At 51.6% G+C, this 26,195-nt stretch overlaps 3 protein-coding genes across 5 annotated transcripts; 1 reads left to right on the top strand and 2 right to left on the bottom strand.

The window, feature by feature from the left end:
- Nucleotides 1-297: 297 nt before the first annotated feature.
- Nucleotides 298-12,107, bottom strand: CGREF1 (cell growth regulator with EF-hand domain 1). Of its 2 annotated transcripts, none has more exons than XM_053924209.2 (6): nucleotides 11,933-12,107; nucleotides 2,632-2,743; nucleotides 1,529-1,594; nucleotides 1,373-1,443; nucleotides 1,108-1,232; nucleotides 298-897 (listed from the first exon to the last, which is right to left on the bottom strand). In XM_053924209.2, the coding sequence occupies exons 2-6, from the start codon at nucleotides 2,736-2,738 to the stop codon at nucleotides 487-489; spliced, it is 780 nt and encodes a 259-aa protein (XP_053780184.1). In that variant the 5' UTR covers nucleotides 2,739-2,743; nucleotides 11,933-12,107; the 3' UTR covers nucleotides 298-486. The 2 variants fall into 2 exon arrangements, with proteins under 2 accessions (XP_053780184.1, XP_045045197.2); XM_045189262.3 differs by lacking the exon at nucleotides 11,933-12,107 and adding an exon at nucleotides 2,838-3,232.
- On the top strand, nucleotides 11,104-21,448 carry ABHD1 (abhydrolase domain containing 1). Of its 2 annotated transcripts, none has more exons than XM_045189257.3 (9): nucleotides 11,104-11,409; nucleotides 19,143-19,303; nucleotides 19,642-19,824; nucleotides 20,020-20,065; nucleotides 20,209-20,321; nucleotides 20,450-20,623; nucleotides 20,742-20,790; nucleotides 20,891-21,056; nucleotides 21,178-21,448. In XM_045189257.3, exons 1-9 carry the CDS (start codon nucleotides 11,176-11,178, stop codon nucleotides 21,399-21,401), a joined length of 1,350 nt encoding a protein of 449 aa, XP_045045192.2. In that variant the 5' UTR covers nucleotides 11,104-11,175; the 3' UTR covers nucleotides 21,402-21,448. The 2 variants fall into 2 exon arrangements, with proteins under 2 accessions (XP_045045192.2, XP_024408332.2); XM_024552564.3 differs by lacking the exon at nucleotides 11,104-11,409 and adding an exon at nucleotides 15,832-16,443.
- PREB (prolactin regulatory element binding) lies at nucleotides 21,401-25,314 on the bottom strand. Its single transcript, XM_024552563.3, has 9 exons — nucleotides 24,960-25,314; nucleotides 24,177-24,369; nucleotides 23,760-23,980; nucleotides 23,492-23,572; nucleotides 23,266-23,390; nucleotides 22,893-23,066; nucleotides 22,684-22,756; nucleotides 22,333-22,492; nucleotides 21,401-22,149 (listed from the first exon to the last, which is right to left on the bottom strand). Exons 1-9 carry the CDS (start codon nucleotides 25,092-25,094, stop codon nucleotides 22,055-22,057), a joined length of 1,257 nt encoding a protein of 418 aa, XP_024408331.1. The 5' UTR covers nucleotides 25,095-25,314; the 3' UTR covers nucleotides 21,401-22,054.
- Between the last annotated feature and the right edge of the window lie 881 nt (nucleotides 25,315-26,195).

The raw sequence follows: 26,195 nt of genomic DNA, 5'->3' as shown, positions 1-26,195 counted from the left end.
ATCAGTGGTGGATATTGTCGATATTATAGGGTGGGGGAGATACAGGGCAATGGGGGAAGATCTGCCCTGAGCTGCAGGGGGAACCGAGTGTCTGAACACTAGGTGAGGGGGGCACAGGTGTGCTCGGGCCCTGAGGAAACAAGGAGAGGCTGAGCTCTCTTCCGGGATTGTCTGCAGCTGGCTGTGGCCTGATGCTCCCCTCTGCTGTGTCTCCACACCAGCTGGGGACCCTGGGAAAGCTGAATCCCTGCTCCCCAAGAGGCCGGGTTGGACCAGTAGATAGATGGCCCAGGGGGATGAGTTTATTCAGTCCTTTATTTAGTCCTCCACTTAGGGTCTCCATGAGCTACACAGAAAGACCTGCCACCTAATGGAGCTAGGAAGGGGGCACAGAGGTGGTCCTTGTCCCAACATACACACCCCACCCTTCGGAGTTTATGTTCTGGCACTGAGACTTCTAGGGGCACAAACCTGTATCCTCAAAGTTCATATCTCATCGTTCTCCAGTTGTATAGCATGAACCCCAAACTCCTCTGGGGTGTTCTCAAACTCCGGCATTTTTCCCAGAAGCCCTTCTGCTTCCTTTCCAGTGTCCCTGGCCTCTGCCTGTCCCCCAGCCTCCCCTCCAGGGCCTGGGGCTTTTCCTCCAGCCTCCTGTACAGGCTCCAAGGACTCCTTTCTGGCCTCCACCTGCCCCCCAGCTTCTTCTCTAGGACCCAGGGCTTCCTGTGCCTCTTGTCTTGATGGGCTTTTAGCCAACAGGGACTGTCTGGCCACATCTTGTGGCTCCCAGTGCCTCGGGCCCTCTCCTGGAAAGTTGATGAGCTCCGCAGGTGTCAGGAGCCCATCTCCGTTCAGGTCCCGGGTCTCCAGTATCTCGTCCACCATCAGGATCACCTGTGGGAGCACACCATTGCTGTGGGGTCCACAGTGCCCAGAGGGGTCTCCCGGAGCCCTGACCGTCCCACTGACCCCTTGCCCCCACCCCCATCACTCAGGCTTTGAGCATTCCTGGGGATTCACCACACGAGTCATGACAGAAAGGACCAAAGCCCCAGGGCGCTAGTCTCCTCCATGGGAAAAGGGCCCCCATCCTGCAGGGCTTACTGGGTTGGAGGTAGGAGGGTCAGCAGCTCCAGGGGCCAGAGCCGCTGTCAACATGGACAAGAGCTCCAGGCCATCCAGCTGTCCGCTCTGGTCATAGTCATGGAGGGCAAAGAGGTAGAGCAGGACTAAGGGAAAGAAGCCGGATCAGAAGAGGCATCAGAGGGACAGGTGGAGGAGGCAGGAGGCGACAGGGCGGCCCGTGGTCAGCCTCAGCACTGGCCGCCCTGAGCCGCCCGTCCACTGGGCCCCTCAGCTCAGCCCTCACCCTGCTCCCGGGTCATATTCTCCGGGTCCTCTTCCATCCTCTTCAGTCCCTTTAGGTAGCTCTGTAGACGTCTGACAGAAAGCGGCAAGTCAGCCCACTCAAGGCCGGTCCGCGGCCTCCAGCCTCATTCTCAAGCCCCCAGCCCAGACTACTCACCGGAGCTGCTCCTGGCCTGGCTGGAAGGGATTGGGTAGGGGCTGCTGCTGCACCTCGGGGTCCAGCCTGGAGGGGGGGAGGACCAGACTCACCAAGAGCCTCCCTGAGGGCCCAGCGTACCAGCCTTCTACCCCCAAACTCCTGGCAGAGTTCTCTTTCCCAGGCCCTTGTGGGGAGGAGGCCCCTCTGGTGTCCTCAGAAGCAGAACCTTCCTCCCTCCGACTCTGTGTTTGCAACTCCTAACTGAGTGGGAAGGGAAAACCCCCATATAGCCCCGGATAGAGGCCGGATGAGGCCGCACCGATCAATACAAGTTGAAGACCCAAGAAAACAGCGCAGTCAGGGGCAGGACAACGCCGAGCGCGGCTAAAGTTCTACCCTGACGCTGGGGCCCAGGGGTGGGTGTCTGGCCGAGCTCAGTGGCACCACCCACTTTGATAGAGAGCTGATTTACACCGCGACACAAACTGGACTCACTTGTCCCCCAAGCTGAGGGCATGCATGTTCGTTTTGGAGTTTCAATCTGCTCAGGGTCTCTGTTGGCCTTTAAAGCTCCAGGTTTGCTCAGTTCTGGGCAGGGCTACCTGTTTGCCCAAGTCAATCCAGACCTGTGACACCAGCGAGCTGACAAAAGCCACTGCAGCAACTTTGGTCACCACTGTCAGCCCTTGCTGTTCCGTGTCTGTCCCCCACCCCACCCAGCATGCACACTGCACAGGTACAAGACAGGTAGTTAAAGAAAGTGGAGATGATGTGCTAACGACCTCTCTTTCTTCGGAGCTTCTGCATGTGGAGCTTCCCTGCTCAGGCCTCTGTAAGAGGCCTGCAGCCCCTTCCCTGGCTCGCAGCTTCTCCCCTGAGCTTCACACCTCACTGGAACTGAGCTCCTGGCTCCAAATGCATCCAGCAAACACATATTCCATGCCCACTTTGTGTGGGGCACTCTAACAGGCTCAAGGCAGAGAGGTGGAGGGCAGTGGGCAGGAATGCAGAGGTTAGGGAGCGTACACCCCAGCCTGCCCTCCAGAGGGGCCCACCACAGCCTCAGACTCTCCAAAGGCTCCTTGCTCCCCACCCATGGCCCGACCTCTGAATCCCGTTACCTCGTGGTTCCATCCTTGGGAGCAGCCTGACTCAGGGGCAGCAGCAGTAGCACTAACACTCTCATCGTCAGAGGTAGCGTCTTTCCTGGGACTGGAGCGGGTAACATCTTTCCTAGGAGCAGAGTTAGGGAGTCAGCGGGGAGGGTGTCTGCCACAGGGTGGGGACCAGTGGGTTACACAGGAACGTCTTCTCCCCCTGCCTCCACCTGCAGCCCAGGTGGCAGAACACAGAGACATCAGTGATCCCCCGTGAAGCTCTGCTCAAAATAAATTTTACTCCAGACCCAGTGTGTGACATGCACAGAGGCCTGCTCTGGCGGAAGTGGCGCTGTGGGCGGGAGCCCCTCCCCACACCCTGTTCCTCTCGCCCTGCAGCCCTGAATTATTTGAATGAGGTCTGATCCAGGTTGGTCTGCTGCTTTTACAGACAGAAGCTAGCTCAGAGAACTTAAGAAAAAGGCCAAATTGGAAGTGCAGAGAGTCACAAAAAGACCAAGACTTAAACAGAAAGGCATCTTGTTAGTTAGCATTTATTAAAATCTTACCAAAGAACAATCAAAAGAGGCTCAGACTCCTTGAAATAGACCTAAACTCAGGTAGGGGATTGAAAATACAATAAACCAGGGCCAAGCCAACAGTGGCCCAGGAATGGCTATTTACCAAGTGCAAACAGTAAATCGGATCCCAATATGAAGGAAAAAACAAAAACTTCCCCTTAGACCTACCTTGTGTAGGCCCATTGGCAACATAGTCACTTGATTATGTGAAAACAGCCAAATAGAGAGAGGCTCGGTCAAAACCACAGAGAGGCTTTCTGCTTAGTCCTGGGGTGTGTACACACCATGTGAGTTCCTGAGGGAGCAGACGCCCACTGAAGCTGAGGCATGAGACCCCACGCCCACCTCTAGGTAGACAAATCACTGGGTGCCTGGGCTGGGCAGAGGATGAGAAGCCCTCTGGCGTGGCGCCCTACAGCCGGCTGGCACTGAATTTTCCTGGAAAAAGGTCCATAGCTGTCAGCAGAATCTGAAAGAGTTCCATGACCCTGACAACGTTCAGAACCACTGCAAGGGTGGGCTTCAGCTTCCTGAGAGATGCGGAAGAGCAGCGAGTATCTGGTTGACATGTGGGAACCTGGCCGTCACTGTGCCAGCAGAGCTGCCCTGAGGAAGCAGCAGCAAAACACGGAAGGTGAAGCTACCGGGAGTCCTAGAAACTGCTTGCAGTTTTCTATGCATATGCTGACCCCCAAAGGATATACTGAGTCTACACAGTTGGTCCACAGTCCCCAGAGGCTAAATGGGTGCTGAAACCACAGCTGCCCCAAAGGGGTTCACAAACACTGGCTGGCAACCTAGGTCCGTGTGCTTTAGCTGTAGTGCCCAGGGGAGGAGACCAGGTCTTGGGGGCATGACAGGCAGGCCACTGGAACTGAGATCTCCATAGTAACTGGGGACGCCCTTCAGTAAAAGAGGGGACTAGAAAAACAGCCAGGCCTCCACGTCTTGGAGTATGCTAGTAAATGTCCCAGTGCAACTAACTCCAGAGCTGGATAAAAGTAGAAAGTATCTTTTCAAATGCAATGAGCTGGCAAGGAAATAAGAAATTTTCAGTACAAAAGCACAGTGAAACCAGTAATCACAAGGAAAAGTCAGCTTGAAGTCGGCTTTTGCCTCAAGAGAGTATCCAGCAAACCAAACCCCAGTGAACTTGAAGCTACCAGTTCGGCCGTTTTGTGCAGTAGAGGAGACCAGAGAGAAGGTCTGGACCCAAGCAATCGCAGGAGACTAACAGATTACCTACGTAAAGCTGGGATTCAAACAGCTCGAATTTCAACCCAAGGGTGAACAGAAAGTAACTTTATGTTGAAGAAGGGCATCACAGAGTCATGCTTATTTTGACTTTGGTGCTGAGGAGAAAGGAGAAAAATATGTTCCCTGAGAATTTGTAATAAGCCTGCTCTAATGTGGGTTTGGGGCCAAGTTAGCACTACCTCTGGTTCTAGAACCTAGAGCAGGTCATTTATTTCGAAGTGGTACCTGGTGGATAGTACCCCCAGCTGACTGACAGAAGAAAACGTACACCTTGTCTGACAGAACACAACTCCAATCCAAGGCTCGAAGAAGTTCCATAGGTAAAGTTTCAAGGAGCATGAACTCACAGCCAAAAGTCATAAACACACAAGGAAATAAGACACTGTGAATAAGAGCCAGCTAAACAAGAGCAGGCAAAACCAGACTTGCAAAGACTAAAGATATTGTAATTATCACACACAGAATATAAAGAATATTTAATATGTTTTAAGAAATTAAAGAGAAGTTTTAAACTATGAGAAAGGAATAAAAGCGTAAGAACACCAGTAGATTTGAAGATGAACCAAATATAACTTATACAAATATAAAGGAAAGATTGATTTTAAAAATGCAATGAGTGGTTAAACAGATGATGCGAGAGTTAATGAAATGGAAAATAGATGTGAACATATTATCCAGAACACAGTCTGTGGGGGAGGAACAAAATTTCCTGTACTCTCTAGTTCTTCTAGCTGGCCCGATAATCAAATAGACATGAGACAGACTAGCAAGAGAAAATAACCAAATTTAATATATACAACCCTGGTTGGTGTGGCTCCATGGATTGAGCACCGGCCTGCGAAGCAAAAGGTCCCAGGTTCAAATCCCAGTCAGGGCACACACCTGGGTTGGGGGCCAGGCCCCCACTTGGGGGCATGTGAGAGGCAACTCTATCTCTCACATATCCATGTTTCTCTCCCGTTCTTTCTTCCTCCTTTCCCCTCTCTGTAAAATAAATAAAAATCTTAAAAAATATATAAATATACATATGTATGGGAACTTCACATACATGAGACAGTCAGACCCCACACACAAGGGAGGCTCAGAGAGAGAAAGGGAGCTCAGGAATACAGGACTTTCTGATCTAGAGAGGAGGTAATACACGTAGGGGCTTCAGAGGGTCCTTGCAGGACAGGAAGAGCGGGTGTTTAGTAATCGGAAGTTTGTCCTGCCCAGTACATAGGTCGAAAGAGGTTATCTCTGATACTCTCCCATGGTGAGCCAGGTCCATAATTCAAGTCCTTCCAGGTAGTCAAGGGAGGGCAGAAGTCTCGCCTGAGCTGAAGCTAACGTTGCCTTTAGCTCAAAACAATCCGCGTACCACAGAAGTACCTAGTTCTGAACCTCCACAAGTCCACTGAGTTAAAGCCATACAAAATATTTTTTAAAGTTTAAGTGCCACGGAGGATGGAGGAGATGATAGAGAAAATTGGATAGAAGCAGTATTTGAAGAAATAACAGTTGAGATTGTCCCAGTCTGTTGGAAAAACACTGACACTCCAGTCCAGGAAGCCCAACAGTCCCAGGCAAATTGAATAAACAGAAACACATACCTAGAGCTTTTGTGAAACAAGAGAAAAAACACCAAGAAAAAGAGATGGTCTTAAAAGCAGTCAGAAAAGACAAGTCACCTACAAAGGAGGATTGACAGCTGGTTTTCGGTAACACCAGTATAGTAGTAGTAGTACAGTATTTTAATTTGTTGGGGGAGGGGCAGGGGAATTGCCATCTAGAATTTTATTCTCAGCAAAATTATCTTTCAGAAATTGGGTGGAGCAAAACAATTTTAGATAAATTAGAGGACTTATCATCAACTTTCCTTCATTAAAAAAATTCTGGGGAGGGTGGGTATACAGGGACTAAATGGTAATACAAAAAATACAATAAAGATTTTTGAAAAATAAAATTCTCCTTGTGAATCCTTAAAAAAATTCTAAAGGATCTATTTCATGAAAAAGAAAAATGATCCTGTTAGGGTCCCAAACTATGGTAATTATGTCAATATATGAGGCAAAAAAGGGGCACTGCACTACAGGGTTAGACTGCAATAAGATGTAAGGTGACAATGATTGTTTGGGAAGAGAACAGACATACCGACCAACTTTGTTAAATAAACACGTGAACATTTTAAGGATAACCACTAAAAACATAGAAATGGAATACATAACCTCAAACCAGCACAGAATAAAATGAATGGAAAATTTTTTTTAAGTCAATTCAGCCCTGGCTCAGGTGTGGCTCAGTAGATTGAGTGCTATCACGTGCACCAAAGGGTCGCCTGTTCGATTCCCAGTCAGGGCACATGCCTGGGTTGCAGGCCAGGTCTGGTGGGGGGGCACATGGGAGGCAAGCACACATTGATCTTTCTCTCCCTCTCTTTCTCCTCCCTTCTCCTCTCTCTAAAAGTGAATAAAATCTTTTTCAAAATTAAAAAAAATAAATGCAAAGGAAGTCAGGAAAAGAGAAAAAAGAAATAAAAAATGAAAAGGAAGACAAATAGAAAGCATACAACCATACAATGTGGTAAATAGGTTCAAATATATCAGTAATCATAATAAATATAAATTGTATAAACTCATTAGTTAAGAAATAAAGATTACCAAAGTGTGTATAAAACAAAATAGTTATATGAAATTTTCAAGAGACTAACCTAAAAAATAAAGACTCAGAAAGGTTGAAAGCAAAAAAAAAAAAAAAAAAGGAAGAAGGATATATGAAGCAATAGTAGACAGAGAAAGCTGGTGTAGCTTTAATGACATTAATAGACTAGGATTTAAGAAGAGAAGTGTTATATAGGTAAAAGACTTTCATTACAAAATGCACAAAAGATAATCCCCTAGGAAGACATAATTCTGAACTTGTATGTATCTAGATACACCTCAAAGTATCTGGTATAAGACTGCATACCCATCAGCATGGCCAAAATCCAGGACATGGACAACACCAACTGCTACCAAGGATGTGGGAAACCAGGAACTCCCACTCACTGCTGGGGGGAATGCAAAATGGTACAGCCTCTTCGGAAGCCACTTAGGCAGTTTCATACAAAACTAAACATATTCTTACTGTATAACCCAGCGATTGTGCTCCTTGGTATTTACCCAAAGGAGCTGAAAACGTGTGCCCACACAAAAACCTGCACACAGATATTTAGAGCAGCTTTATTCATAATTACCAAAACTTGGAAGCAATTAAGATGTCCTTCAATAGATGGATAAGTGGATGGATAACTAAACTGTGGTACATCCGGACAAGAGAATATCATTCAGCACTGAAAAGAAATGACCTATCAAGCCAAGAAATACATGGAGGAACCCTAAATGCATATAACTAAGTGAAAGAAGCCAATCTGAAAAGGCTACACACTGTACGATTCTAACTATATGACATTTGGAAAAAGGCAAAACTCTGGAGACAGTACAAAGATCAGTGGTTGCTAGGGGCTGGGGGTGGAAGGGATGAATAGGCGGGGTACAGATTTTTAGGGCCGTGAAAAGACTCTGTATGAGGCTACAATGATGAGTACAGGTCATTACACATTTGTCCAAACCCACAGCACATACACCACCAAGAGTGAGCGCTAAGGTAGACTACGGACTTTGGAGGATTGTGATCGGGATAGGTTTCACCAGGTCCTCGTGTCCCGTGTGCTGGGGATGATGGTAATGAGTGGCATGTGTGGGTGCGGGCCGAAGTGGGAAATCGCTGCACCTTCCTCCCAACTTTGCTGTGAGCCTAAAACTGCCCTAAGGAAAAATAAAGTCTTAAAAAATAAACGGGCATAACTACAAGGAGAGAAATCTAATCATCCAGTGTGGTGGGAGAGCTTAACGTATCTCATTTGGTAATTAAGCCAACTAAAAATTAGTGAGAATGTAGAAGATTGAATAGAACATTCAATAACCCTGAGCTAATGGACAAATAGAGAACCCCACTTCAATCACTTAGCAGATACATAGTCTTCTCAACACATGTGGAATATTTATAAAAACCAACAAGTAGTATTCCAGAGCATGGATCAATGAATAGCAAAGAGTCAGGCTCACACTATGTTACACAACTAAGATGCAATTACATCAGAAATCAACAAGAATGGTGTGAAAAATCTCCCATATACAGAAATTTAAAAGGTACACTTCCATAGGGATCAAAGAAGACAATGGAACCTGTTATCTACTTAGAATTGGATAATATGGGGAAATATGCATCAAAACAAGACACAGAGCTAGAGCAGTATTGGAGGGAAAGTGGATTGACTTAAAAGTTTACAGTAGAAGAAAAGCTAAAGCTCATGAGTTAAGCTTTCAACTCAAGAAGCTGGTAAAACTGAATAAACTTAAAGAAATTAAAAGAAAGGAAATAATAAAAGCATAAATGAAAAATACAATAGAGAGGAGCAACGAAGCCAAACAATGGTACTTCTTTAAAAGGACTAATAAAAGAGACAAAGTTCTGACAATTTCCATTAAGAACAAAATAAAAAGGCACAATAAACAATATTAGGAATGAAAATGGGAACATGACTACAGAAATAGAAGACATTTGAAAACTTAGCAGATATAGCCAATTTCCTAGAAAAACCTAAAAGCAAAACTGATGCAAAAAATAGCAAATATTATAGTCCTGTAATCAATAAAGAAATTAAGGAATCAGTAAGTATTAACCTATATTGTGTGAGGAATTATAAACCGTAACTGTTTCTACAGAGCAATCTGCAAAAGTGTATGTAATTGCTGTGAAACTGACCCAACAATATCATCCTGGGAATTACATAAAGAAGAATATAAATGGAAAAGAAGTTAGTTAAAAGAGTGCTTACAGCTATGCTGTTAATATTCATCAAAGAAATGAAAACAACTTGGAGGACCACGTAGGCAGTGGCTAAGCAAATCACGTTATATGACAGAGCCACGAAACATGGTGAGATTTTCAAACTCGTAAGTTTTAAAGGAAAAATGGACAGATTTGAGCATGTCAAAAGTTTAAACTTCTGGGTGTGGCTCAGTGGATTGAGTGCTGGCCTGCAAACCAAAAGGTTGCAGGTTCAATTCTCAGTCAGGGCACATGCCTGGGTTGCAGCCTAGGTTCCCCAGTTGGGGGCATGTGAGAGGCAACCAATCAATGTATCTCTCATACATGTATATTTTCTCCCTCTTTTTCTCCCTGCCTTCCCCTCTCTCTAATGAGTAAATAAATAAAATCTTTTTTAAAAAGTTCAACTTCTGTATCATGAAAGATACCATAAGGAGACAAATGATGGAGGACAGGAGGAAATGCAGCTGGAACTCAGGGCTACCTGGGTTCTCAGTAGGGAGGAGCTCACCACCACCTGGGCCTCAGCCCCACCTGGGGCTTGAAGAGAGAATCTCCATAGAGACCCCAAGGAGACTGGGTGGAAATCCAAGAACTGCATATATGTGCCTGATCCAGGAAGATCACAGAGAAGGCCCTGCCCATAGAGTGCCTGTGCGGTCAGGAAGCAGTGGCTGAACGAGGGTCGAGGTGAATGGCCACCTCACTCAGTTCTTTGTATTCAGTGTTACTGGTCTGAGGGGTGGGGGTGCAGGGGTCAGCTGAGGGTTCCAGGCTGCAAGATGGAAGGAGGGGCACGTAATGGCTGAGGGGGCCAGCGGGCCAGAAGGAGAATGACAAACGGTATGGACCATGGAACTGGATGCCACAGAGGACACAATGGGAAGGGCCAGCAGAAGTCAAGACCTTTGGTGGCAAAGACCAGGAGGGCAAACATCCGTAGGGAAGGAAAGTGTAAATATAAGTTTGTAGAATAACAATAAATGGTATTCATTTCTCTAATATTTATTAAGCACATTCTATATGTGAGGCACAATCTTATGAATTAATATAAAGTAGAATTACTTTTTTCCTTAAAGCTTGCAAATGCATGGACAGGAAAAGATACAAATGTTAAAACAATGATTAAGAGAAAGACAGAGAAACACAGAATTGCTAAGGAATAGGTGGCGTAGTCCCAGAGTTTGGGTCCCGACCTCAGGCTGCCTAACTTCAAATCCAGGCTCTGAAACTCACTAGCTGTGACCACTGTGTTTCAGGTTCTTCCCCTGTAACCTCTCGTTGGGGGAGCGGGGCGGGGGGAGGGGGGGTGGTCAGGTTCCATGAGACAGTATATGTAAAGCACAATGCCTGGTCTTTTTCCTTCCAGGAGTTTTCCTAGACTGCTGGGCAGTGGCTGCACACAGACCCACCACCCTGGTCTCCCCACCTGAAAACTCTCCATTTGCTTTCTCCTCCCCATCTGTTTACTGCTGGGACCTACGCCAACAGGAGGCTCTGGAGTAATTTAAATCTCTCAGAGCTATCAAAACCTATTACTCAGGCTTCATATGTCATCCGCTAGCAGTTGCCTTCTAACAGAGAACAAAGAATACCTCTCGTGGTGGCAGCTCAGGCCTAGCGGGGAAGCACCAGGATATCGCACCAGCCTCCGCTCGGGGCGGGGGGGCGGGGCGCCAACTGAGCTGGTTTGAAAAGCAGGTCTACAGATTGTTTGACACTCTGTCCCACGAAAGGTCAGGGCTAATTCACCTTTCCTTGTATATGAGCTGGACTTAACGACCCACTTCTAATGAGTAGATGAAATGATGCTACCTGACTTCCAAGTCAGTTACCAAAGGCCACAGGGCAGCCTCTGTCTCCCAGGGGCGTGGGGAGGATGCCGCCGGTAACGCAGGTTAAGTGGCTGGCGGCCAGCGGATGCTCCTCGCGCAGGTCAGAGACTCCAGGATGTGGCAGGGGCCTTTCATCTTGCACAACTTCCCATCCAGGGCAAAAACTTCCTCCACAGCATCCCTGTCAATGGCCATTCAGCCCCCGCTGGACTTGCCAGGACGCGAGCCTAGCACCTCACAGGCCATCCATTCCACCGCGGGCTACGACTGTCAGGAAGGTATTTGGAACGGAATCTCCTCCCTTAACTTACCTCTCTGGTGCCTCCCGTGCCTCCCGACACCACCTCCCACCTCCCAGCCTCACCCCCGCCCCCACCCCGCCCCCATCCCCACCCCCGCCCAAGAAAGCGCGCAGTGGCTCTGACAGCCACGGGGGCCCACGCCGGGGAGCGGGGCTCCATCCTGCCGCTTCCAGCCGGTGACAACCTCCGCCTCCCCGTCCCCTTCTCTTCGCCTGTCAAATGCGGGCGAGACTCCTGCCGGCGCCCTCCTCCCCGGCGCTGCCCGAGCGACCGCGGAGACAACCGACAACCGGCGAGAACGCGCCTGGGTAACCGTGAACCCCCTGGTCACGCAGAGGGAGGTCACCAGGCTTCCCGCTCCCTCCTCCGCCTGCTCTCCGGGCGGGCGAGGGCACCGCAGCGGCCGCGCGAGCCGCGGGGATGCGGCGGGGATGCGCCCGCAGCATCCAGACCGAGAGGCCGGGGCCCGCCCGCAGCCCGGGCGGGGGCCGGGACCCACCTGCGGTGGCGCGGCGAGGCTCCGGCTGGGGGCGGCTTCGGCGTCGCTCGGGGCTGTGCGCCAAGCTCCTCGCCGCCCTGCCCGCCCCTGGGCAGCTCCACGTGGCCGCTCCACGTCGCCCTCCCGGCCGCAGCCGCCGCCCTGGCCCGGGCAGAGTCCTGGGCGCCAGCTCGCGGGCAGGGCCGCCGCCCCGCCCCGCCCCGCCGGACCCGGCCCGGCCCTGGCCCTCGGCAGTCTTCCGCAGCCTGGCTCCGCGCGGTCCCCGCGAGTGAGTGAGTGTCTGTGCGTGCGCGTGCGAGTGTGTGTGTGTCTGAGAGAGACTGACGACTAGACAGACAGAGGCACAAAGAGGCAGGTGGCGAGGATGCGGTGTCACGAGCGCGTTTAGCTGCGGCGATGCTGCGGGTGCCGCTGCCTGCGGGGACCCAGGTGTGGGTGACGAGATGGAGCGTGATTACTGCTAACGTGCGCGGCTGTGACTGGCGTCTGCGGCTGAGTGCTTGCGGAACGTGTGACAGCGCAGGCGGTATTTTGTGTGGCTGAGTGTCCAGCGTGACCGCGTGGGCCTGATGTGTGACCGCTGGACTGGCGTGCGATGGTGCTGGAGGGTGACGTGTTGCGTGTGTTAGGGTGTCTGGGTGAACTCTTCCTCAGTTGTTCGAGGCACTCAGGGGGCAGTGTGACTGCTGGTTTCCAGCGACAGTGTCATTGTGCGACTGTGACTGTGCACATCACTGAGAAGTGGCTCCGCGTGAGACATGGAGGGGCCTGGTCCGGGGAAAGTGTCATCTCGAGGGCCACAGTGGTAGCTGTCCGCCAGCACAGAGTGCTGCAGTGCGGCCACAGCCCCCTGATCAAAACGGAGCGCCCTGCTTTTGTCACCCTGGCCGGTCCCTCCGCCAAGGCTTCCCGCCGCATCCTCACCCACTGGCCCAAGAACTTGGTTCTTCTCCTTTTTTGATGGATTTTAGAGACAGACAGAAAGGAAGAGAGAGAGACATCAATTTGTTGTTCCACCCATCCATGCAAATTCACTGGTTGATTCCTGCACGTGCCCTGACCCACAGAAACCTTGGTGTATCGGGATGATGCCCTGACCACCTGAGCCACCCAGCCAGGGCAGGATTTAGTTCTTCGAATAAATGACTTCTTACTTCTCTGGAATCTTCATCTTCTGCCTCTCCATCAGCTGCTTCCCATCAGCATCCCTCCCTGCTCTCGCCAAGGTCATCCTGTCCTCTTTCTTGGGTGGACACTGATGGACACTGCCTCCTTGGGTCACAGTCTTCGTTGGTTTCAGCAACACCATCTCTCTCTCTAGTCATTTCTTCATAGTTTTTTTCATGCTTCAGAATTCCTCTGGCCGGTTTCCTCACTCGCCATCTGTCCTTGTGTTCGTCTGTTCATGTAGCTTCCATCACTCTGCATTATGGGTTTAATTGCATCCTCAAAATGTATGTGTCTGAGTCCTAAGCCCTACTACCTCAGCATCTTCGGAAGTAGAGCCACTGCAGATATAATTAGTAACTATGATGTCATACTGGAGTCGGGTGGGTTCCTAATTTAATATGAGTGGTATCTATATAAAACTGTGGACACACACACACACACAGAGAACAGCATGAAAGACAGAGATTGTGGTGAAGCTTCTACATGACCAGGAAGGCCAGAGATTGCCAGCAAAGCATCAGAAACTAGTGGAGAGGCATGGGACAGATCCTTCCTCATGGCTCTCAGGAGGAACCAATCCTGCTGACACCTTGATCTTGGACTTCTAGTGTCCAGAATTATAAGATAATAAACTTCTGTTGTTAAAATACCCAGTTTGTGGCTCTTTGTGATGGCAACCCTGCAAAGTGATATATTATCTAAATGTTGATGACTACCAATGCTCACATCCTAGTCTCTAAGGCCCAGACTACATCAGAAATTGAATGGCCTGCGGATCTGTGCCTGAATCTTAATTTATGAAGGTGACTGAGTGACAACATGGAGAGGTCAATGCCATTGAAAGAAAAGGTTAATGTTACAGTTCCCCTAGAAATAAGGGCATAGCTCGCCCACAGGACCACAGTGAGGAGCACCAGTGCAGGTCAGAAAGAAGCAAGGGCAAGATGTAGGCCACAGCCTTTACTGAGAAAGGCAAGGCAGGGCACGGTGAACACCTTTGACCGGCTAGTTTGAACATTTCTGGTGGACCTTGGAGGAAAGGGGCTGTCCCTAGCTGTCTGGTGCCTGGCCCTGCGTCGATTTAGGAGAGGGGAAATACTGGCTTGGTGTGCGTGAGTGAGATGAAGGAAGTGGCTCAGAGTAGGACTCTGGATAGCAGGGGAGATGTAAACAACTTTGGCCATTAGTTTGGCTTTGTGATAATGAACGGCAAACAGACAAATATAGAATCCAAGAAAACACAATTAGAACACCTACCAGCACTACACCCTTTAAGTGTCTGAGCCAGAATGTGTCTCCTTGCCCCTCACACCTTCCCCCTCTCAGGCCCCCTACCCCGGAAACAGGCGCTGCCACGCATCTGTGAGCCAGAGCAGTCAAACCCTGGGGTTGCCCATGATTCGTCCTTCTCCCCACACCTCCCACCTACTATGAATTCACCCCTCCCCCAGTCCAGGCAGCCATCGTCCTGCCAAAGTTCTGATCACAGCTTCCTAAGTGGCCTCTCTGCTTCCATTCTCGTCCTCTCCCCATCGTTCTCCAAGTACCCTGAATGATTCTTCTGAAACAACCCTGGCCCTGGCTGGTGTGGCTCGCTGGGTTGAGTGCGGGCCTGAGAACTGAAGGGTGGTGGGTTTGATTCTTGGTCAAGGCACACGTGTGCCTGGGATGCAGGCCAGGTCCCTGGCTGGGGTGCAAGACGCAACCAATTGATGTATCTCTCACACGCCTATGTTTCTCTCCCTGTCTTTCTCCCTTCCCCTCTCTTTAAAAATAAATAAATAAAATCTTTAAAAATAAAACAACTCTCATCAGGTTGCCCACCCCTTCATAAAACCCTCATGGCTTTTCTCCACCTTTAGGAAAAACTCTTAACATCTTTATGCAGCTGCTCACGACCTGCTCCTCCCCCATCTCGCGTGCTGCAGACCAGCGTTCTCGTTTCCTTTGAGAAGTCTCTCACACCCGGGCTTTTGCTGAGGCTGCTTCCTCTCGGAACTACTCTCTGCCTGCGTCCCCTTGCCTGGGAAACTCCTACTCACTTCTCGGCTTCACCTAAAATGTATTGTCATTTAGTACTGGGTACACTTTCTCCCACCCCATGGCGTTCAGGAACCCTCCTCAAGGCCCCCGCTGCAGCTGGACCTTCCCTGACCCAGCACCATGCCCCACTGCAGGGGTTCAACCCTGTCTGCAAACTCGACTCTTCCAGAGAGCTTCTCGGTTATATTGATACCTAGCCCCCGCTCCGGACCAACTATTTTGGAGTTGCGGCCTGGACACTGGTAGTTTTTGAAACTCCCAGATGGCTCTGCTCTTCAGTCAAGGTTGAGAGCCGCCGCTCTGGTGGCTGACTCGTCTCCACCGCCCGGGGAAGACACGGACGGCGTCCCTGGGGCGCGCCCAGGGCCTGGCACAGAGTGGGTGGCGAGGAAGTATCTGTTGTATTTCCTTGTCAGGGATTACATCACGCGGAGTGACATTGTGTGAGCGACTTTAACTCGTGTGTGTGTGTGTGTGTGTGTGTGCGTGTGTGAGAGAGAGAGAGAGAGAGAGAGAGAGAGAGAGAGAGAGAGAGAGAGAGAGACTACGTGTCAGCAGCCCACTCAGTAGCCGAAGCCTGATTATGTGACTCTGGAGCGCTACCGTGCGCCTGGCATGGCCACTGTGCCGACCTCTGTGCAGGGTGTCAGCCACCCCGGGAACCGGCCGTGTCCCGAGAGTAAAGGTCACTGTGCATGGCTGTACTCTGTGTGACAGGGCACAACGTCACCCCGGAGCCGCTGTGTCCTAGGTGACCAGGCTGCCCGACTACCGCCTGCCGCCTCCAGGGCGAGGGCCAGGCTGGAGGGCCCTCACCAAGATGGCGGCGGCACTGGCGGCCGCCGGTCCTCCCCGCGGGCTGCCCTGCTTGTGACCGCGAAGCGGAAGCAGGAGGCGGGGAGGCGCGGCGCCGAAGCCATTTGCAGGTCACTCGGTTCGGCTCCGCGGGGCACGGGACGCAGCACCCCCGACCCCGCGCGGTCCTAGCGCAGCCCCTGAGGGTTCACAGGCGGTGAAGCGGCCCGGGTCACTGGACCCCACCCCACCGGCAGGGGAGGCGGGGCCTGCACAGGCCGTCCAATAGCGTGTAGCGGGTGGGTCCCGGCGCGCACCTGCAAGCTTGCAAGTCAAAGTCAAGGCGCTCGGGCCAGTCAAGAACTTGCGAGTGGAAACCCAGCAACACTATGCTGAGCTTCTCCCCGAGCCCCCAGCATGGCACCTGGACAGAGCTGTTCTTTCTGCTTTTGGGTCTTGGCGTTGTCCTCTACTTGGGCTACTACTGGGCATGTGTGCCCCAGGTGGGTGCGGGTCCAGAGCTGGGGCTTGTGGGTAAGGGGTACCCAGGTGCGGACAACTTCCAGCCGGGAGCTCAAGCCTTTTGCGGGAGCTGGTATGGTTGGGCCTCCAGTCCCAGGTGAAACTGGACGCCTCAACCCAAGATCCCGGCCCTGCGCTACAGCCAGGCTCCTCTTTGCTTACCACCTTATGGAGAGTCATTTCTTTGCCTGCCTAGATTCTCTGCATCTCTCATGCTTCCCATGCCGACTGCGTCTTGCAGGGATGCTGCTTCCTATGGCGTGCACAGACATTCGGGAAAAATGGGCGGAAGGCATACACTGCGGTGTCAGGGAGACGTGCACACTGGGCTTTCCTGTGCTTTTCAGCAGACTAGCTATGTTTCTCAGTAGCTGCTCTGAATGAAGGACCCTGAGGCCTGTGGGATTGTGGCTAGCTCCCAACACCACTCTATCACATAGTAGGGCCTTGCTTCCTTCAGGGCTGGGGGAAGTTCCCTTCCCTTCTGGCTCAGGATTAATGGATAACCCTAACTGCGCTTGCTCCTTCAGCCTTGTTTTAAGTTCTAGGCTCTCCACGTATAGTGCAGTTAAAAATTCTGAAGAGGTTGATTTCGATGAACTTGGAGATAATATTCTCACTGAAATTTAGATTAAATACACAATTTACATATCCTAAAAAATCTAAATCTTTTTATCCTCATTAAATTCTGTTCCAAGTAAATGAGTCTAACAAGAAACCTATAGATTCAAGACTTTAAACAGACCAATAGGGAATTTTAATGTTACCTACACTTTTCTGCATTTTCAGAGCTTTCAGCATTCACAGGTATTTTTTATAAAACAAGTCTGCCGTAATAAAACAATTTTAAAAGTTCAAATCTTACAAATACTCTATAAATCCTTACTTTATACAATATGTCTGATTTGGAAAGTCACTCATTTCAGACGTTAACATTTTCCTTTGCAACAAGCCACAATGAAGTCAGAGACCTCTGCCACTTCACACTCCAAACCCTTCCTTGACTTTCTCATACTGGGTAGTGCAGGAAAAGTGCCACTCTGGAGGCCCTGAAGCCATGGCGTTTGGACTGTCCAGCACGGTAATGGACAGGTATTGATTGATCCTTAATTCTCAGGAATGAGTCAAGAAATACTTCACTATAGTTAAAATGAAACTATCCCGCATGAATCAAACCTGTCACCTAATTTATTAGCACCTTATTCTGCACTACTGAGCTGTTTGACCAAGGACTTAATAAACTGATAACAATTAAAAACCTTGGCGATCAGGAAGTGATACAGTACAGGGACTAAGAGCACAAGCTCTAGTTGTGGGTTGGAATTCCAGCTCCCCCACTAATAGCTTTGGCAAGCTTCAGGACCTTTGACAGATTACTTGACTTTCAAACCAGCATCCACAGAGGGATCACATTACCTATCTCAAAGAGCTGTTATGAAGATCACAGGATATTATTATGTAAAATGCTTAGCATGATGCTTGGAGCATAAGGAGCACTGAACAAACTTTACCTACTAGTATTAGTGGTAAGATAACTATTATTAATTCTGCTTTGCCTCGTTTGCTGTGTGGTTTTGGGAAACAACTACATCTCTGTGAACCATAGTCTCTTCACTCATAAAGTATCCTATCTCATAAGGTTGGGCTTGGCCTAGTGCCTGCATTTAGCACACAATGAATGAATCACGGGTGTCATTATTCCAGGGCTTGAGGACCAGGGTTCGACTCACATCTCACAGCAGTTGCACTACCAACCTGGTCTCTCTAGTTCATAATTTACCTAGGCCCCTTTGCTACCAAGTTTGCAGAAGAGATAAGAATCTGGCCTTCAGGTTCCTTAGGTCCTGCAACAGAAATGCAATTTCTGTTTCTTGAGTCTGAAGTCTTTTGGCTTTATACAGCATACTCCTCCTTCAGAAGCCTTCTGTGTGGCCAGTCCCTCTCATTCACTTGGTCTGCCCAGAAGAACCAAGCAGAGGGGTTGGAAGTCAGGGCTGAGTGCCCACTCACCTCACCTGTCCCCATTATCTAATCTGATATCTCCTTTCTGGCTGGCATGAAGGATGAGAAAATCTATTCACATGGTCTAACAGCAGGGGCCGAGTGAGAAAGTGAGGCGCTGTGGTAGGAAGACGCCCTTCAGTGGGGAATAGAAATATGCAACAATGGGGTGCTAAAATCAGGGGGAGCCAGTGGCCAGAGCTGGTTTGGAGAAGATGACAGTGGATGACAGTGTGGAAACTTGAAGTGTGAGGCAAAGGCCACAGATTGAATGGTACTGCATTTCTTCACCTTCTGAGATCCCAATCCTTCCCGCCAGGATCAGCTGGGCAATTTACCTACATTACCTGGTATCTCCATGTGGGGGGGTGCGCAGATAGGCTAAGTGGGGGAATCAGCCCCCAGTCATCTGCAGCAGCTCCCAGCCCTGGTTCTGAGTCACTGCAAGGTCCGTCCTGGAGAGGTGACACTCCAGGACTGCAGTCCTTTCGGCCTCTAGCTGGATGATGTTAACAGGTGACTTGGCCATTCCAGACTGAGGTATGCTAGACTTCTCACCCCCAGCAGCAGCAGTGCCCTCCAGGATGCCCTCTGGAGAGGGGTCACGGGTGTCAAGTGCCCTCATTGGCTTGGCCCAAAAATCGGGGGGGGGGTGAGGCACATTGTGTTGTGATTACAGAGGCCTCAACTGGTGACGGGGTCCCGGTTTCTGGCTTTCCTGGAGCAACACTGTCCCATCACTGTGGAGATTTTCTACCCTACACTGTGGTGTTTTGAGGGGCGGCTACAAACCATCTTCCGAGCCTTACTGCAGCCTCGGCCTCTAGTTCTTTACTGGAGGTAAGAAGGGTCAGAAGGGGGAACACCAAGCTGCAAGTATATGGGAATCCTGTCTACCTCTTTTGAGATGAAAGTAATCTTTGCTCCCACCTACCTCAGTGTATTGAGGGTTAACAAGAGTGGCTCTGTGGAGGGCTACATAATTGCACAAACACGAGGTACTACTTAACCTGTTCCATCCCCTTTACACTTTGCTAGTCTCATTTTGCCGAATGTATGCCCTCAAATGATGCTAATGGGAAGTCGTGGTAGTCGTGGGTAGGGCAGGGGTAAACCTCTTAATTAAAGTACACAGAGTTCCTAATGGTATGTGTGTGCCCTTTCCCCCAAAACCACAGTGAGGTCCTCCAAACCCCAGATGGGGGACAGCTGCTGCTAGACTGGGCCGGCCAGCCGGGCAGCAGTCAGCACCCAGCCCCTGCCACACAGCCCGTTGTACTGCTGCTTCCCGGGATTACAGGCAGTAGCCAGGAGACCTATATCTTGCACCTAGTTGACCAAGCTTTGAGGGATGGTTATAGGTAAGGATGGACACAACCCAGAGGGGTGGGGTGGTATCTAAGAACTGGTAACAGAGAGGTCAATTCAGATTCCGATAACTATGGGGAGGCAGTGCTCTATAAAAGGCACCTTTTAGCTGCGCGCTTTCTGAAAGCTGCCAAAGGGGAGGGGCTTTTAGGGAGAGTCTGGCTAGGATGTACCTGTGTGTGCCACAGGGCTGTCGTTTTCAACAACCGGGGCTGCCGTGGGGAAGAACTGCTGGTGAGTACCCTCCTTCTTCGTAACAGCTCTTCACCCCTTCCCTGCAGAGACCCTTGGCCCTGGGCCTCTATTCACCTACCCTCCCATTTTTCTGCCATTCGGGCCAGGCTTTCCTCCCTACCCAATGATCTGGTTTGCCTCAGACCCACAGGGCCTTCTGTGCCAGCAATACTGAAGATCTGGAGACGGTCGTGAGCCACATTAAGCACCGCTACCCCCACGCTCCACTGCTGGCTGTGGGGATCTCTCTTGGAGGGTAAAGACTGCCTGGGCTTAACCCAAACACCGGCCTCCTGTTTCTTCCTGCACGTCTTCTCCCCATCGCCTTCGTCCGCACTCACTAACACAAGCCCCTCCTTTATGGTCACTGGTCTACCCCCGCAGGGTATTAGTGCTGAACCACCTGGCACGAACGGGACAGGCTGCAGGCCTGGTGGCAGCACTGACTCTGTCTGCATGCTGGGATTCCTTTGAGACCACCAGCTCCCTGGAGACCCCACTCAACTCACTGCTCTTTAATCAGCGCCTCACTGCGGGGCTCTGCCAAGTTGTGGACCGGTATGGTCTTGGTGAATGGGATGGGGCAGCAGACTGGGTAGGATGGCAGACATGCCAGGTTCTCCCAGTGCTCAGGTCAGGTCCAGGAGTGGAGCCAAACCCATGTTCTCTTTTGCAGAAATAGAAAGGTGATAGAAAAGGTGGTCGCCGTAGACTTTGTGCTACAGGTATAGTCTTTCAACCACCTTCCTCCGACCCAATGCTTCTTCTAGTATCTTCCTATTCCCTATCCTTACCCTAGCCTACCCCACCCTCCACCACCCACAGGCCCGCACAATCCGCCAATTTGATGAGCGCTACACAGCCGTGGCCTTTGGATATAAAGACTGTGTTACCTACTACCACGCAGCAAGCCCAAGAACTAAAGTAGGTGCCATCCAGGTACCTGTGCTCTGCCTCAATGCAGCTGACGACCCCTTCTCCCCAGCCCATGGTGAGCATGCTCAATCTTGATGCTTTAGGCACCAAGGACAAAGAGCCATGAGGTGAAGTGGAGAGCCTGGGTTCTCAGCAGAGGCCTGGGCTCCTGACCACCTCTCCAACCCCTCCCCCAGCCCTTCCCCTACAGGCTGCCCAGCAATCTCCCTACGTCGCACTGCTCGTCACAGCCCAGGGTGGCCACATTGGCTTCCTGGAAGGGCTGCTCCCCTGGCAGCACTGCTACATGAGCCGCCTCTTCCATCAGTATGCCAAAGCCGTCTTCCAGCACCCAGCAGAGCTGCTCGGCCTCGGGGCGCTCTCAACTTCTGAGGCAAGAGCTGACAACAGTGCCCCTTAGGGTCTCAGTTCAGTCTTCCCTTGTTTATTAAATACCAACTTTTCCTGTCAAATGGGCTGAGGTTCACTTTCCCTTTTCTCAAGGCTAGGGTGGACCACCTAGGAACTTACTGCATCTTTAGCCTGGCTGGCTTAGAGCTACTCAGCTCAACCCACAGATTACTGCCTGGGTCTTCCTTTTGCCCCTTCCTTCCCTCACGCCAAGTCCCAGGCCGGTGCTTGCCCCAGCAAATGCAAGGGGCTCATGGGAAGAGCAACAGGCCCCAGATTGTGAGGGAGGAGAAATGGATTGCTTCTGCAGGAAGGACAGCACTGACTCCAGATTCTGGGGCATCTTCACGTATTTCTGGAGAAAGGATAAGCTCAGGAGCCTCCAGGAAGCAGAGGAGAGGAGGCAGGTGGTATGGCCTGGGGTGCAGACACCACTGTCCTAGGTGGATCCAACGATGATAAACACAGGGTTCCCAGAACTCAGAGTCACACAGGGCCACAGCCAAGCTTTAACTGGGCAGGGCAGATAGCTCCGTCAAGTCTCATCAGAGGCCACCTCAGCTGTGGACCCAGGCAGAGGTGGAGTGAGCAATGGGGTCCAGGCTTCCACTTTAGTCCAGAAGGTGGCCGAGTCCAGGTCACCGACTTCCTGGGAGCAAGAGGCTAAAGAAAACCTGGAAAGGCACTCTGGAGCAGCAGGATGGTTGTGAAAATAAGCCCGACGCATAGCAGCAGCAGCAGCCACACAGGAACGCTCCCTGCAGGGGGTGAGGGGAGAAGTCAGTGGGCAAAGGGGCTCCACAGCCCAGCAAACAGAACCCTCGACCGACTCCACTCACGGAGGGAGCAGGTGGCTATAAACAAGCAGCCCATTGTTCCAAGGAAGCAAATTTTTGCTACAGATAAAGGTTGGGTGGTACCTGCCTACCCCAATGACTCACGTCGTGAGGGTAGCAGATGCAGCTGGCAACGACTATCCACAGCCACAGAAAAGAGGGCAGTTTCATGGGACCCAAGGAGCTCTGGACCACGACCTTTCTCGGGTAGAAAAGCCACATCCGTCACCACAATGCCATGGGATTCCTTCACATAGTAGAGGCGCTGGTAACAGAGGAAGACGAGTGAGGGAAGCCCCAGTTGGGAACATTACTTCTGGAAAACATGCCCCCAGAGCCCCAGAAGGCTTTCACTCTACAGGCTGGGCCAGATTCCTTCCTGCCCCCAGGGCAGGAGCAGGCCTGGAGTCCCTACCCCAAGGAGCCCTCAGGGCTGTGCCCACCTCTTCCCATTACCTGGAGAGAGAAAGCTATGTAGATGGCCACAGATCCAGTGACGGTGCCCAGGCCTAGGAAGGTGCCCGAATCACTGCAACAATAAAATGTGCACCGTCCCAGAGGCCGGTACAGTGACACTCGTTCACTAACCACAGTCCTCAAGCAGGACTCCTCCTGCTGCTCTGCCAGCCGCCCTCGCACCCGGCCAAGCCAGCTCTGTCTCCAACCTGACACTAAGGCAGGAGACGACTTCATGGCCACAGGGTTTGGTCCGAAGAGGCAGGAAGGTGGAGCCATCCCAGGCCGTGAGGTAGCAGGGTAGGGGCTGGCGTAGACGCTTGTGCGGGATCTGCACTGTGAAGAGTCGCAGCCCAGCAGGCTGGTCTGGAACCTGCCCAAACCTGGGAGCCGGCGAGAAGCCGTTCAGCCCCTGGGGCCTGTCCAGCCCTCCTTAAGAGTCTGTACCCTCCTGTGCCATGGTCAGGCCTGAGGTCACACCTGCCAAGGTCACAATCCTCCCCAGCTCCCCCTGAGTCTTTTCCTACTCCCCCACCACATCTAGGTTGAGCATCTTTTAGCCACCCTTCAGGGTCTTCCCACCTGCAGGCCTGGTAGCGATAAGGCGTGTTAGAGAAGGTGGGTCCATTCTCTTGCCAGTGCAGCTGTGTCACCAACTGATCCTTCTGCCACACGAAGGCCTTAAGGTCCCAGCCCACAGTTACCAACTAGTCAGGAATCGAGATTCCAAGGGCGGACAGTTAGAAGATCCACTTACAGAAAATGAGCAGCATAACCACCTACTTTCTCCACCCTCTCACCTCCTCACCTTGCCATCAGGCCCCAAAGCCAGGTCCTCAATCTCCCCTCCGTGGGCTTTGAACTCCAGCACTTTCTCCAGGCTGGGCACCTGCAGCCAAACCACCACCATGGTTAGCCCAGGTACCCAGCAAGAGCGCCACGACCTCCACCCTCTTCTCTTCTAAGGGCCACTCAGCGTCGACTTCCCTCATAAGTTCCCAGGACCCATGTTCAGTTTCTCACAATTCTGGCCATGCTGTTACCAACATGCATCCTCCTTAACCCCCAAACCATACCTTCCAGACACGAACATAGCCATCCGTGCCCCCGGTGGCAAGCAGGCTGCTATCATGGTTGTAGCAAACAACTTTCTGCAGTGGATCAGGGCTGAAGTCTGTCTGTACCGCCTGCAAGTTCTCTACTTTCAGTTCTACTCCCTCCTGGTGGGTTTCAGCTCCAGATTTCTTCTCTGTTGGGGCTGCCCCCTTTCTCTGTCGAGGCCCCTGCTCCTTGGAACCTGCAACACACACAGCCCACCAGATTCTAGGCTTCTATAGCAAATAATACTGGCCCCCTCTCTACACGGCTGGTGAACATCCAGCTTCCTGCCTGCTACCATAACCCCACTTCCAGCCCCACTTTTTCAGAGGCCAAGATGAGAGTGATCTGACTCATTTAACCCTTTTCCCAAAGCTAGAGAGCCAGCTTCTCACCTGCTTTCTCTGCTTTGTTTTTACCCTTCTGCTGGTGGATCTGGAAGCGCAGGAGCTGGCAGCTGGCATCCTGCCCTGCAGCAAGGATGTTACCAGCCAGCGCCAAGTTCATAGTAGCCCGTGTCTCTGTGTCATGGGAGTGTAGTAAGGAGGCACTCAGGCGCCCGTTAATCTGCTCTAGCTGCAGAAAATGCTGTGGGAGAGGGAAGCAGGCTGAGCAAGGTCCAGGGGTGCCCTGGGTTTACCTCAAGAGCAAACGTGCATCCTACGGTCTGATACCCTACCCCTTTGTTTACCGCACTTCCTAGTTCACAAGGCTTTCTCTAATCCCTCACCCCCCTCTTTTGTTTTGAACCTCACAAATCTGTACAGCAGGCAGGGTTGGGGGCATTGCCTCCAGTTCACAGTTAATGGGTGACGCTTAGGAAAGTGAAGAACACCTAGCCTAAGGGCCAAATACAGCACCGTCGCAGCTGCTGGAGGACAGGCAGCCTCTGTGGCCTCCCCGGAAAAGACCAGGATAAGACCCCCGTGGCTGCTCCGGAGGTGGAGCTGAAGCGCCTAAGCAGCACTGTGTACAGTTTTCACTTTACCTGAGGAGTCGCTCAATCGCCCTGTGATTAAGCTCTTCGCTGAAAGTCGCGTCGGGATGCCTGGCTTGCCGGGGATTTCCACTGGGCAGCGGTAGGGTCGGGAGCTGGGGTGCGGCCCGCCCCCGCGAACCCTCCCGGAATCGCCCTCTGCCCAAGGTGTGACCCGGCCAGAGTGGCACTGCGCTCTTACCACTCCATTCTTTATGCCTGTCTTGGCGGCGCCTCCTCCGCCCGCAGCGATGAGCAGCCCCGTGCTGGGGTCGACCTGAACCGCGTACAACGGGAACGGGGCCCTGTACAGCTCTGGCGCCCTGCGCCGACCCATCCCGCTCGCCGCGCACTTCACTGTCCGCGCCGCGGCGCCCAGGACATGTCGCGCCCGGCCTTCGACTCTTGCCCTGGCCGCTGTTGAACTCGACTCGGACTCCGCCAGGAGGACTCCCGACCCCTCTCACCCGCGCGACGTTGCCCTCACCGAACCACACACTGTAACTCCTACCTCCGCCCCGGGCAGTCTAACCCGGTCTCGCAGACGCTTAGTACGCAAGCGCACCTAGCGCCCTCTCCTCGCGCCGGCGCAGAACCGCCAATACGCGTCAGCACTAGCGGGTCGCGGGGTGACCAAACACCTGCGCTGGGATCTGTTCTCCGCCCCATTGTGACGTCAGACTCTGCCATCTTTCTGCGGGGCAGGAGCCGCTCTGCGGTGCCGAAACGTCCCTGGTGATTTTTGGAGGAAGCGGGGAGCTAATAAAGGTTAAAAGAGAATCCTTGTATTAAGGCTGTGGCCTCCCCGGAAAAGGCCAGGATAAGACCCCCGGTGCTGTAAAGGTTTAATAAAGAAATCCTTGGATTAGGGCTGTCTACCTTCAAGACCGGTACACAGACTCCTACAAGCGCAGTCTTGACGTTTTACCCTGGAGATGCAGTGATTTGTCCCAAGTTCACACACTGGAAATGTGTCTCCTGCCTCTTAATGGAGGCAGTGCGGACTTTAAAACAAACCTGGCTTTAAATCCTGAAATTGCCCGCGCCGGTGTGGCTCAGTAGATTGAGCGCCGGCCTACAAACCAAAGGATCGCGGGTTGCTGGTTCCATTCCCAGTCAGGGATTTGCAGGCCAGGTCCCCAGTGGGGGAGCGTGCCAGAGGCAATCACACATTGATGTTTCTCTCCCTCTCTCCCTATCCGTCTAAAAATATTTAAAATCCCCCCGGGGTCTGCTCCCCTCTGACATCCTCCGAGGCAGGCAACTTTTCAGATACATTGCATTCACTCTCCTTGGCCACTCTATGTCCTTGGACTGTCCCCACCCCTTGTTGGGTTCTGGCCCTACTGTAGGTACCCAGTGTGTCTGCTCAGCAAGGTGCAAACACAAGTTTTGCAGTGTGAGGCTTTATTGGATACATTGAAGGCTGAATGGGGCC

Source organism: Desmodus rotundus, chromosome 5 (assembly GCF_022682495.2).
Source record: "Desmodus rotundus isolate HL8 chromosome 5, HLdesRot8A.1, whole genome shotgun sequence".
Taxonomy (NCBI): Eukaryota; Metazoa; Chordata; class Mammalia; order Chiroptera; family Phyllostomidae; genus Desmodus; species Desmodus rotundus.
Note: the sequence above shows the minus strand (reverse complement) of the source record. Positions and strands in the feature narration are given on the sequence as shown.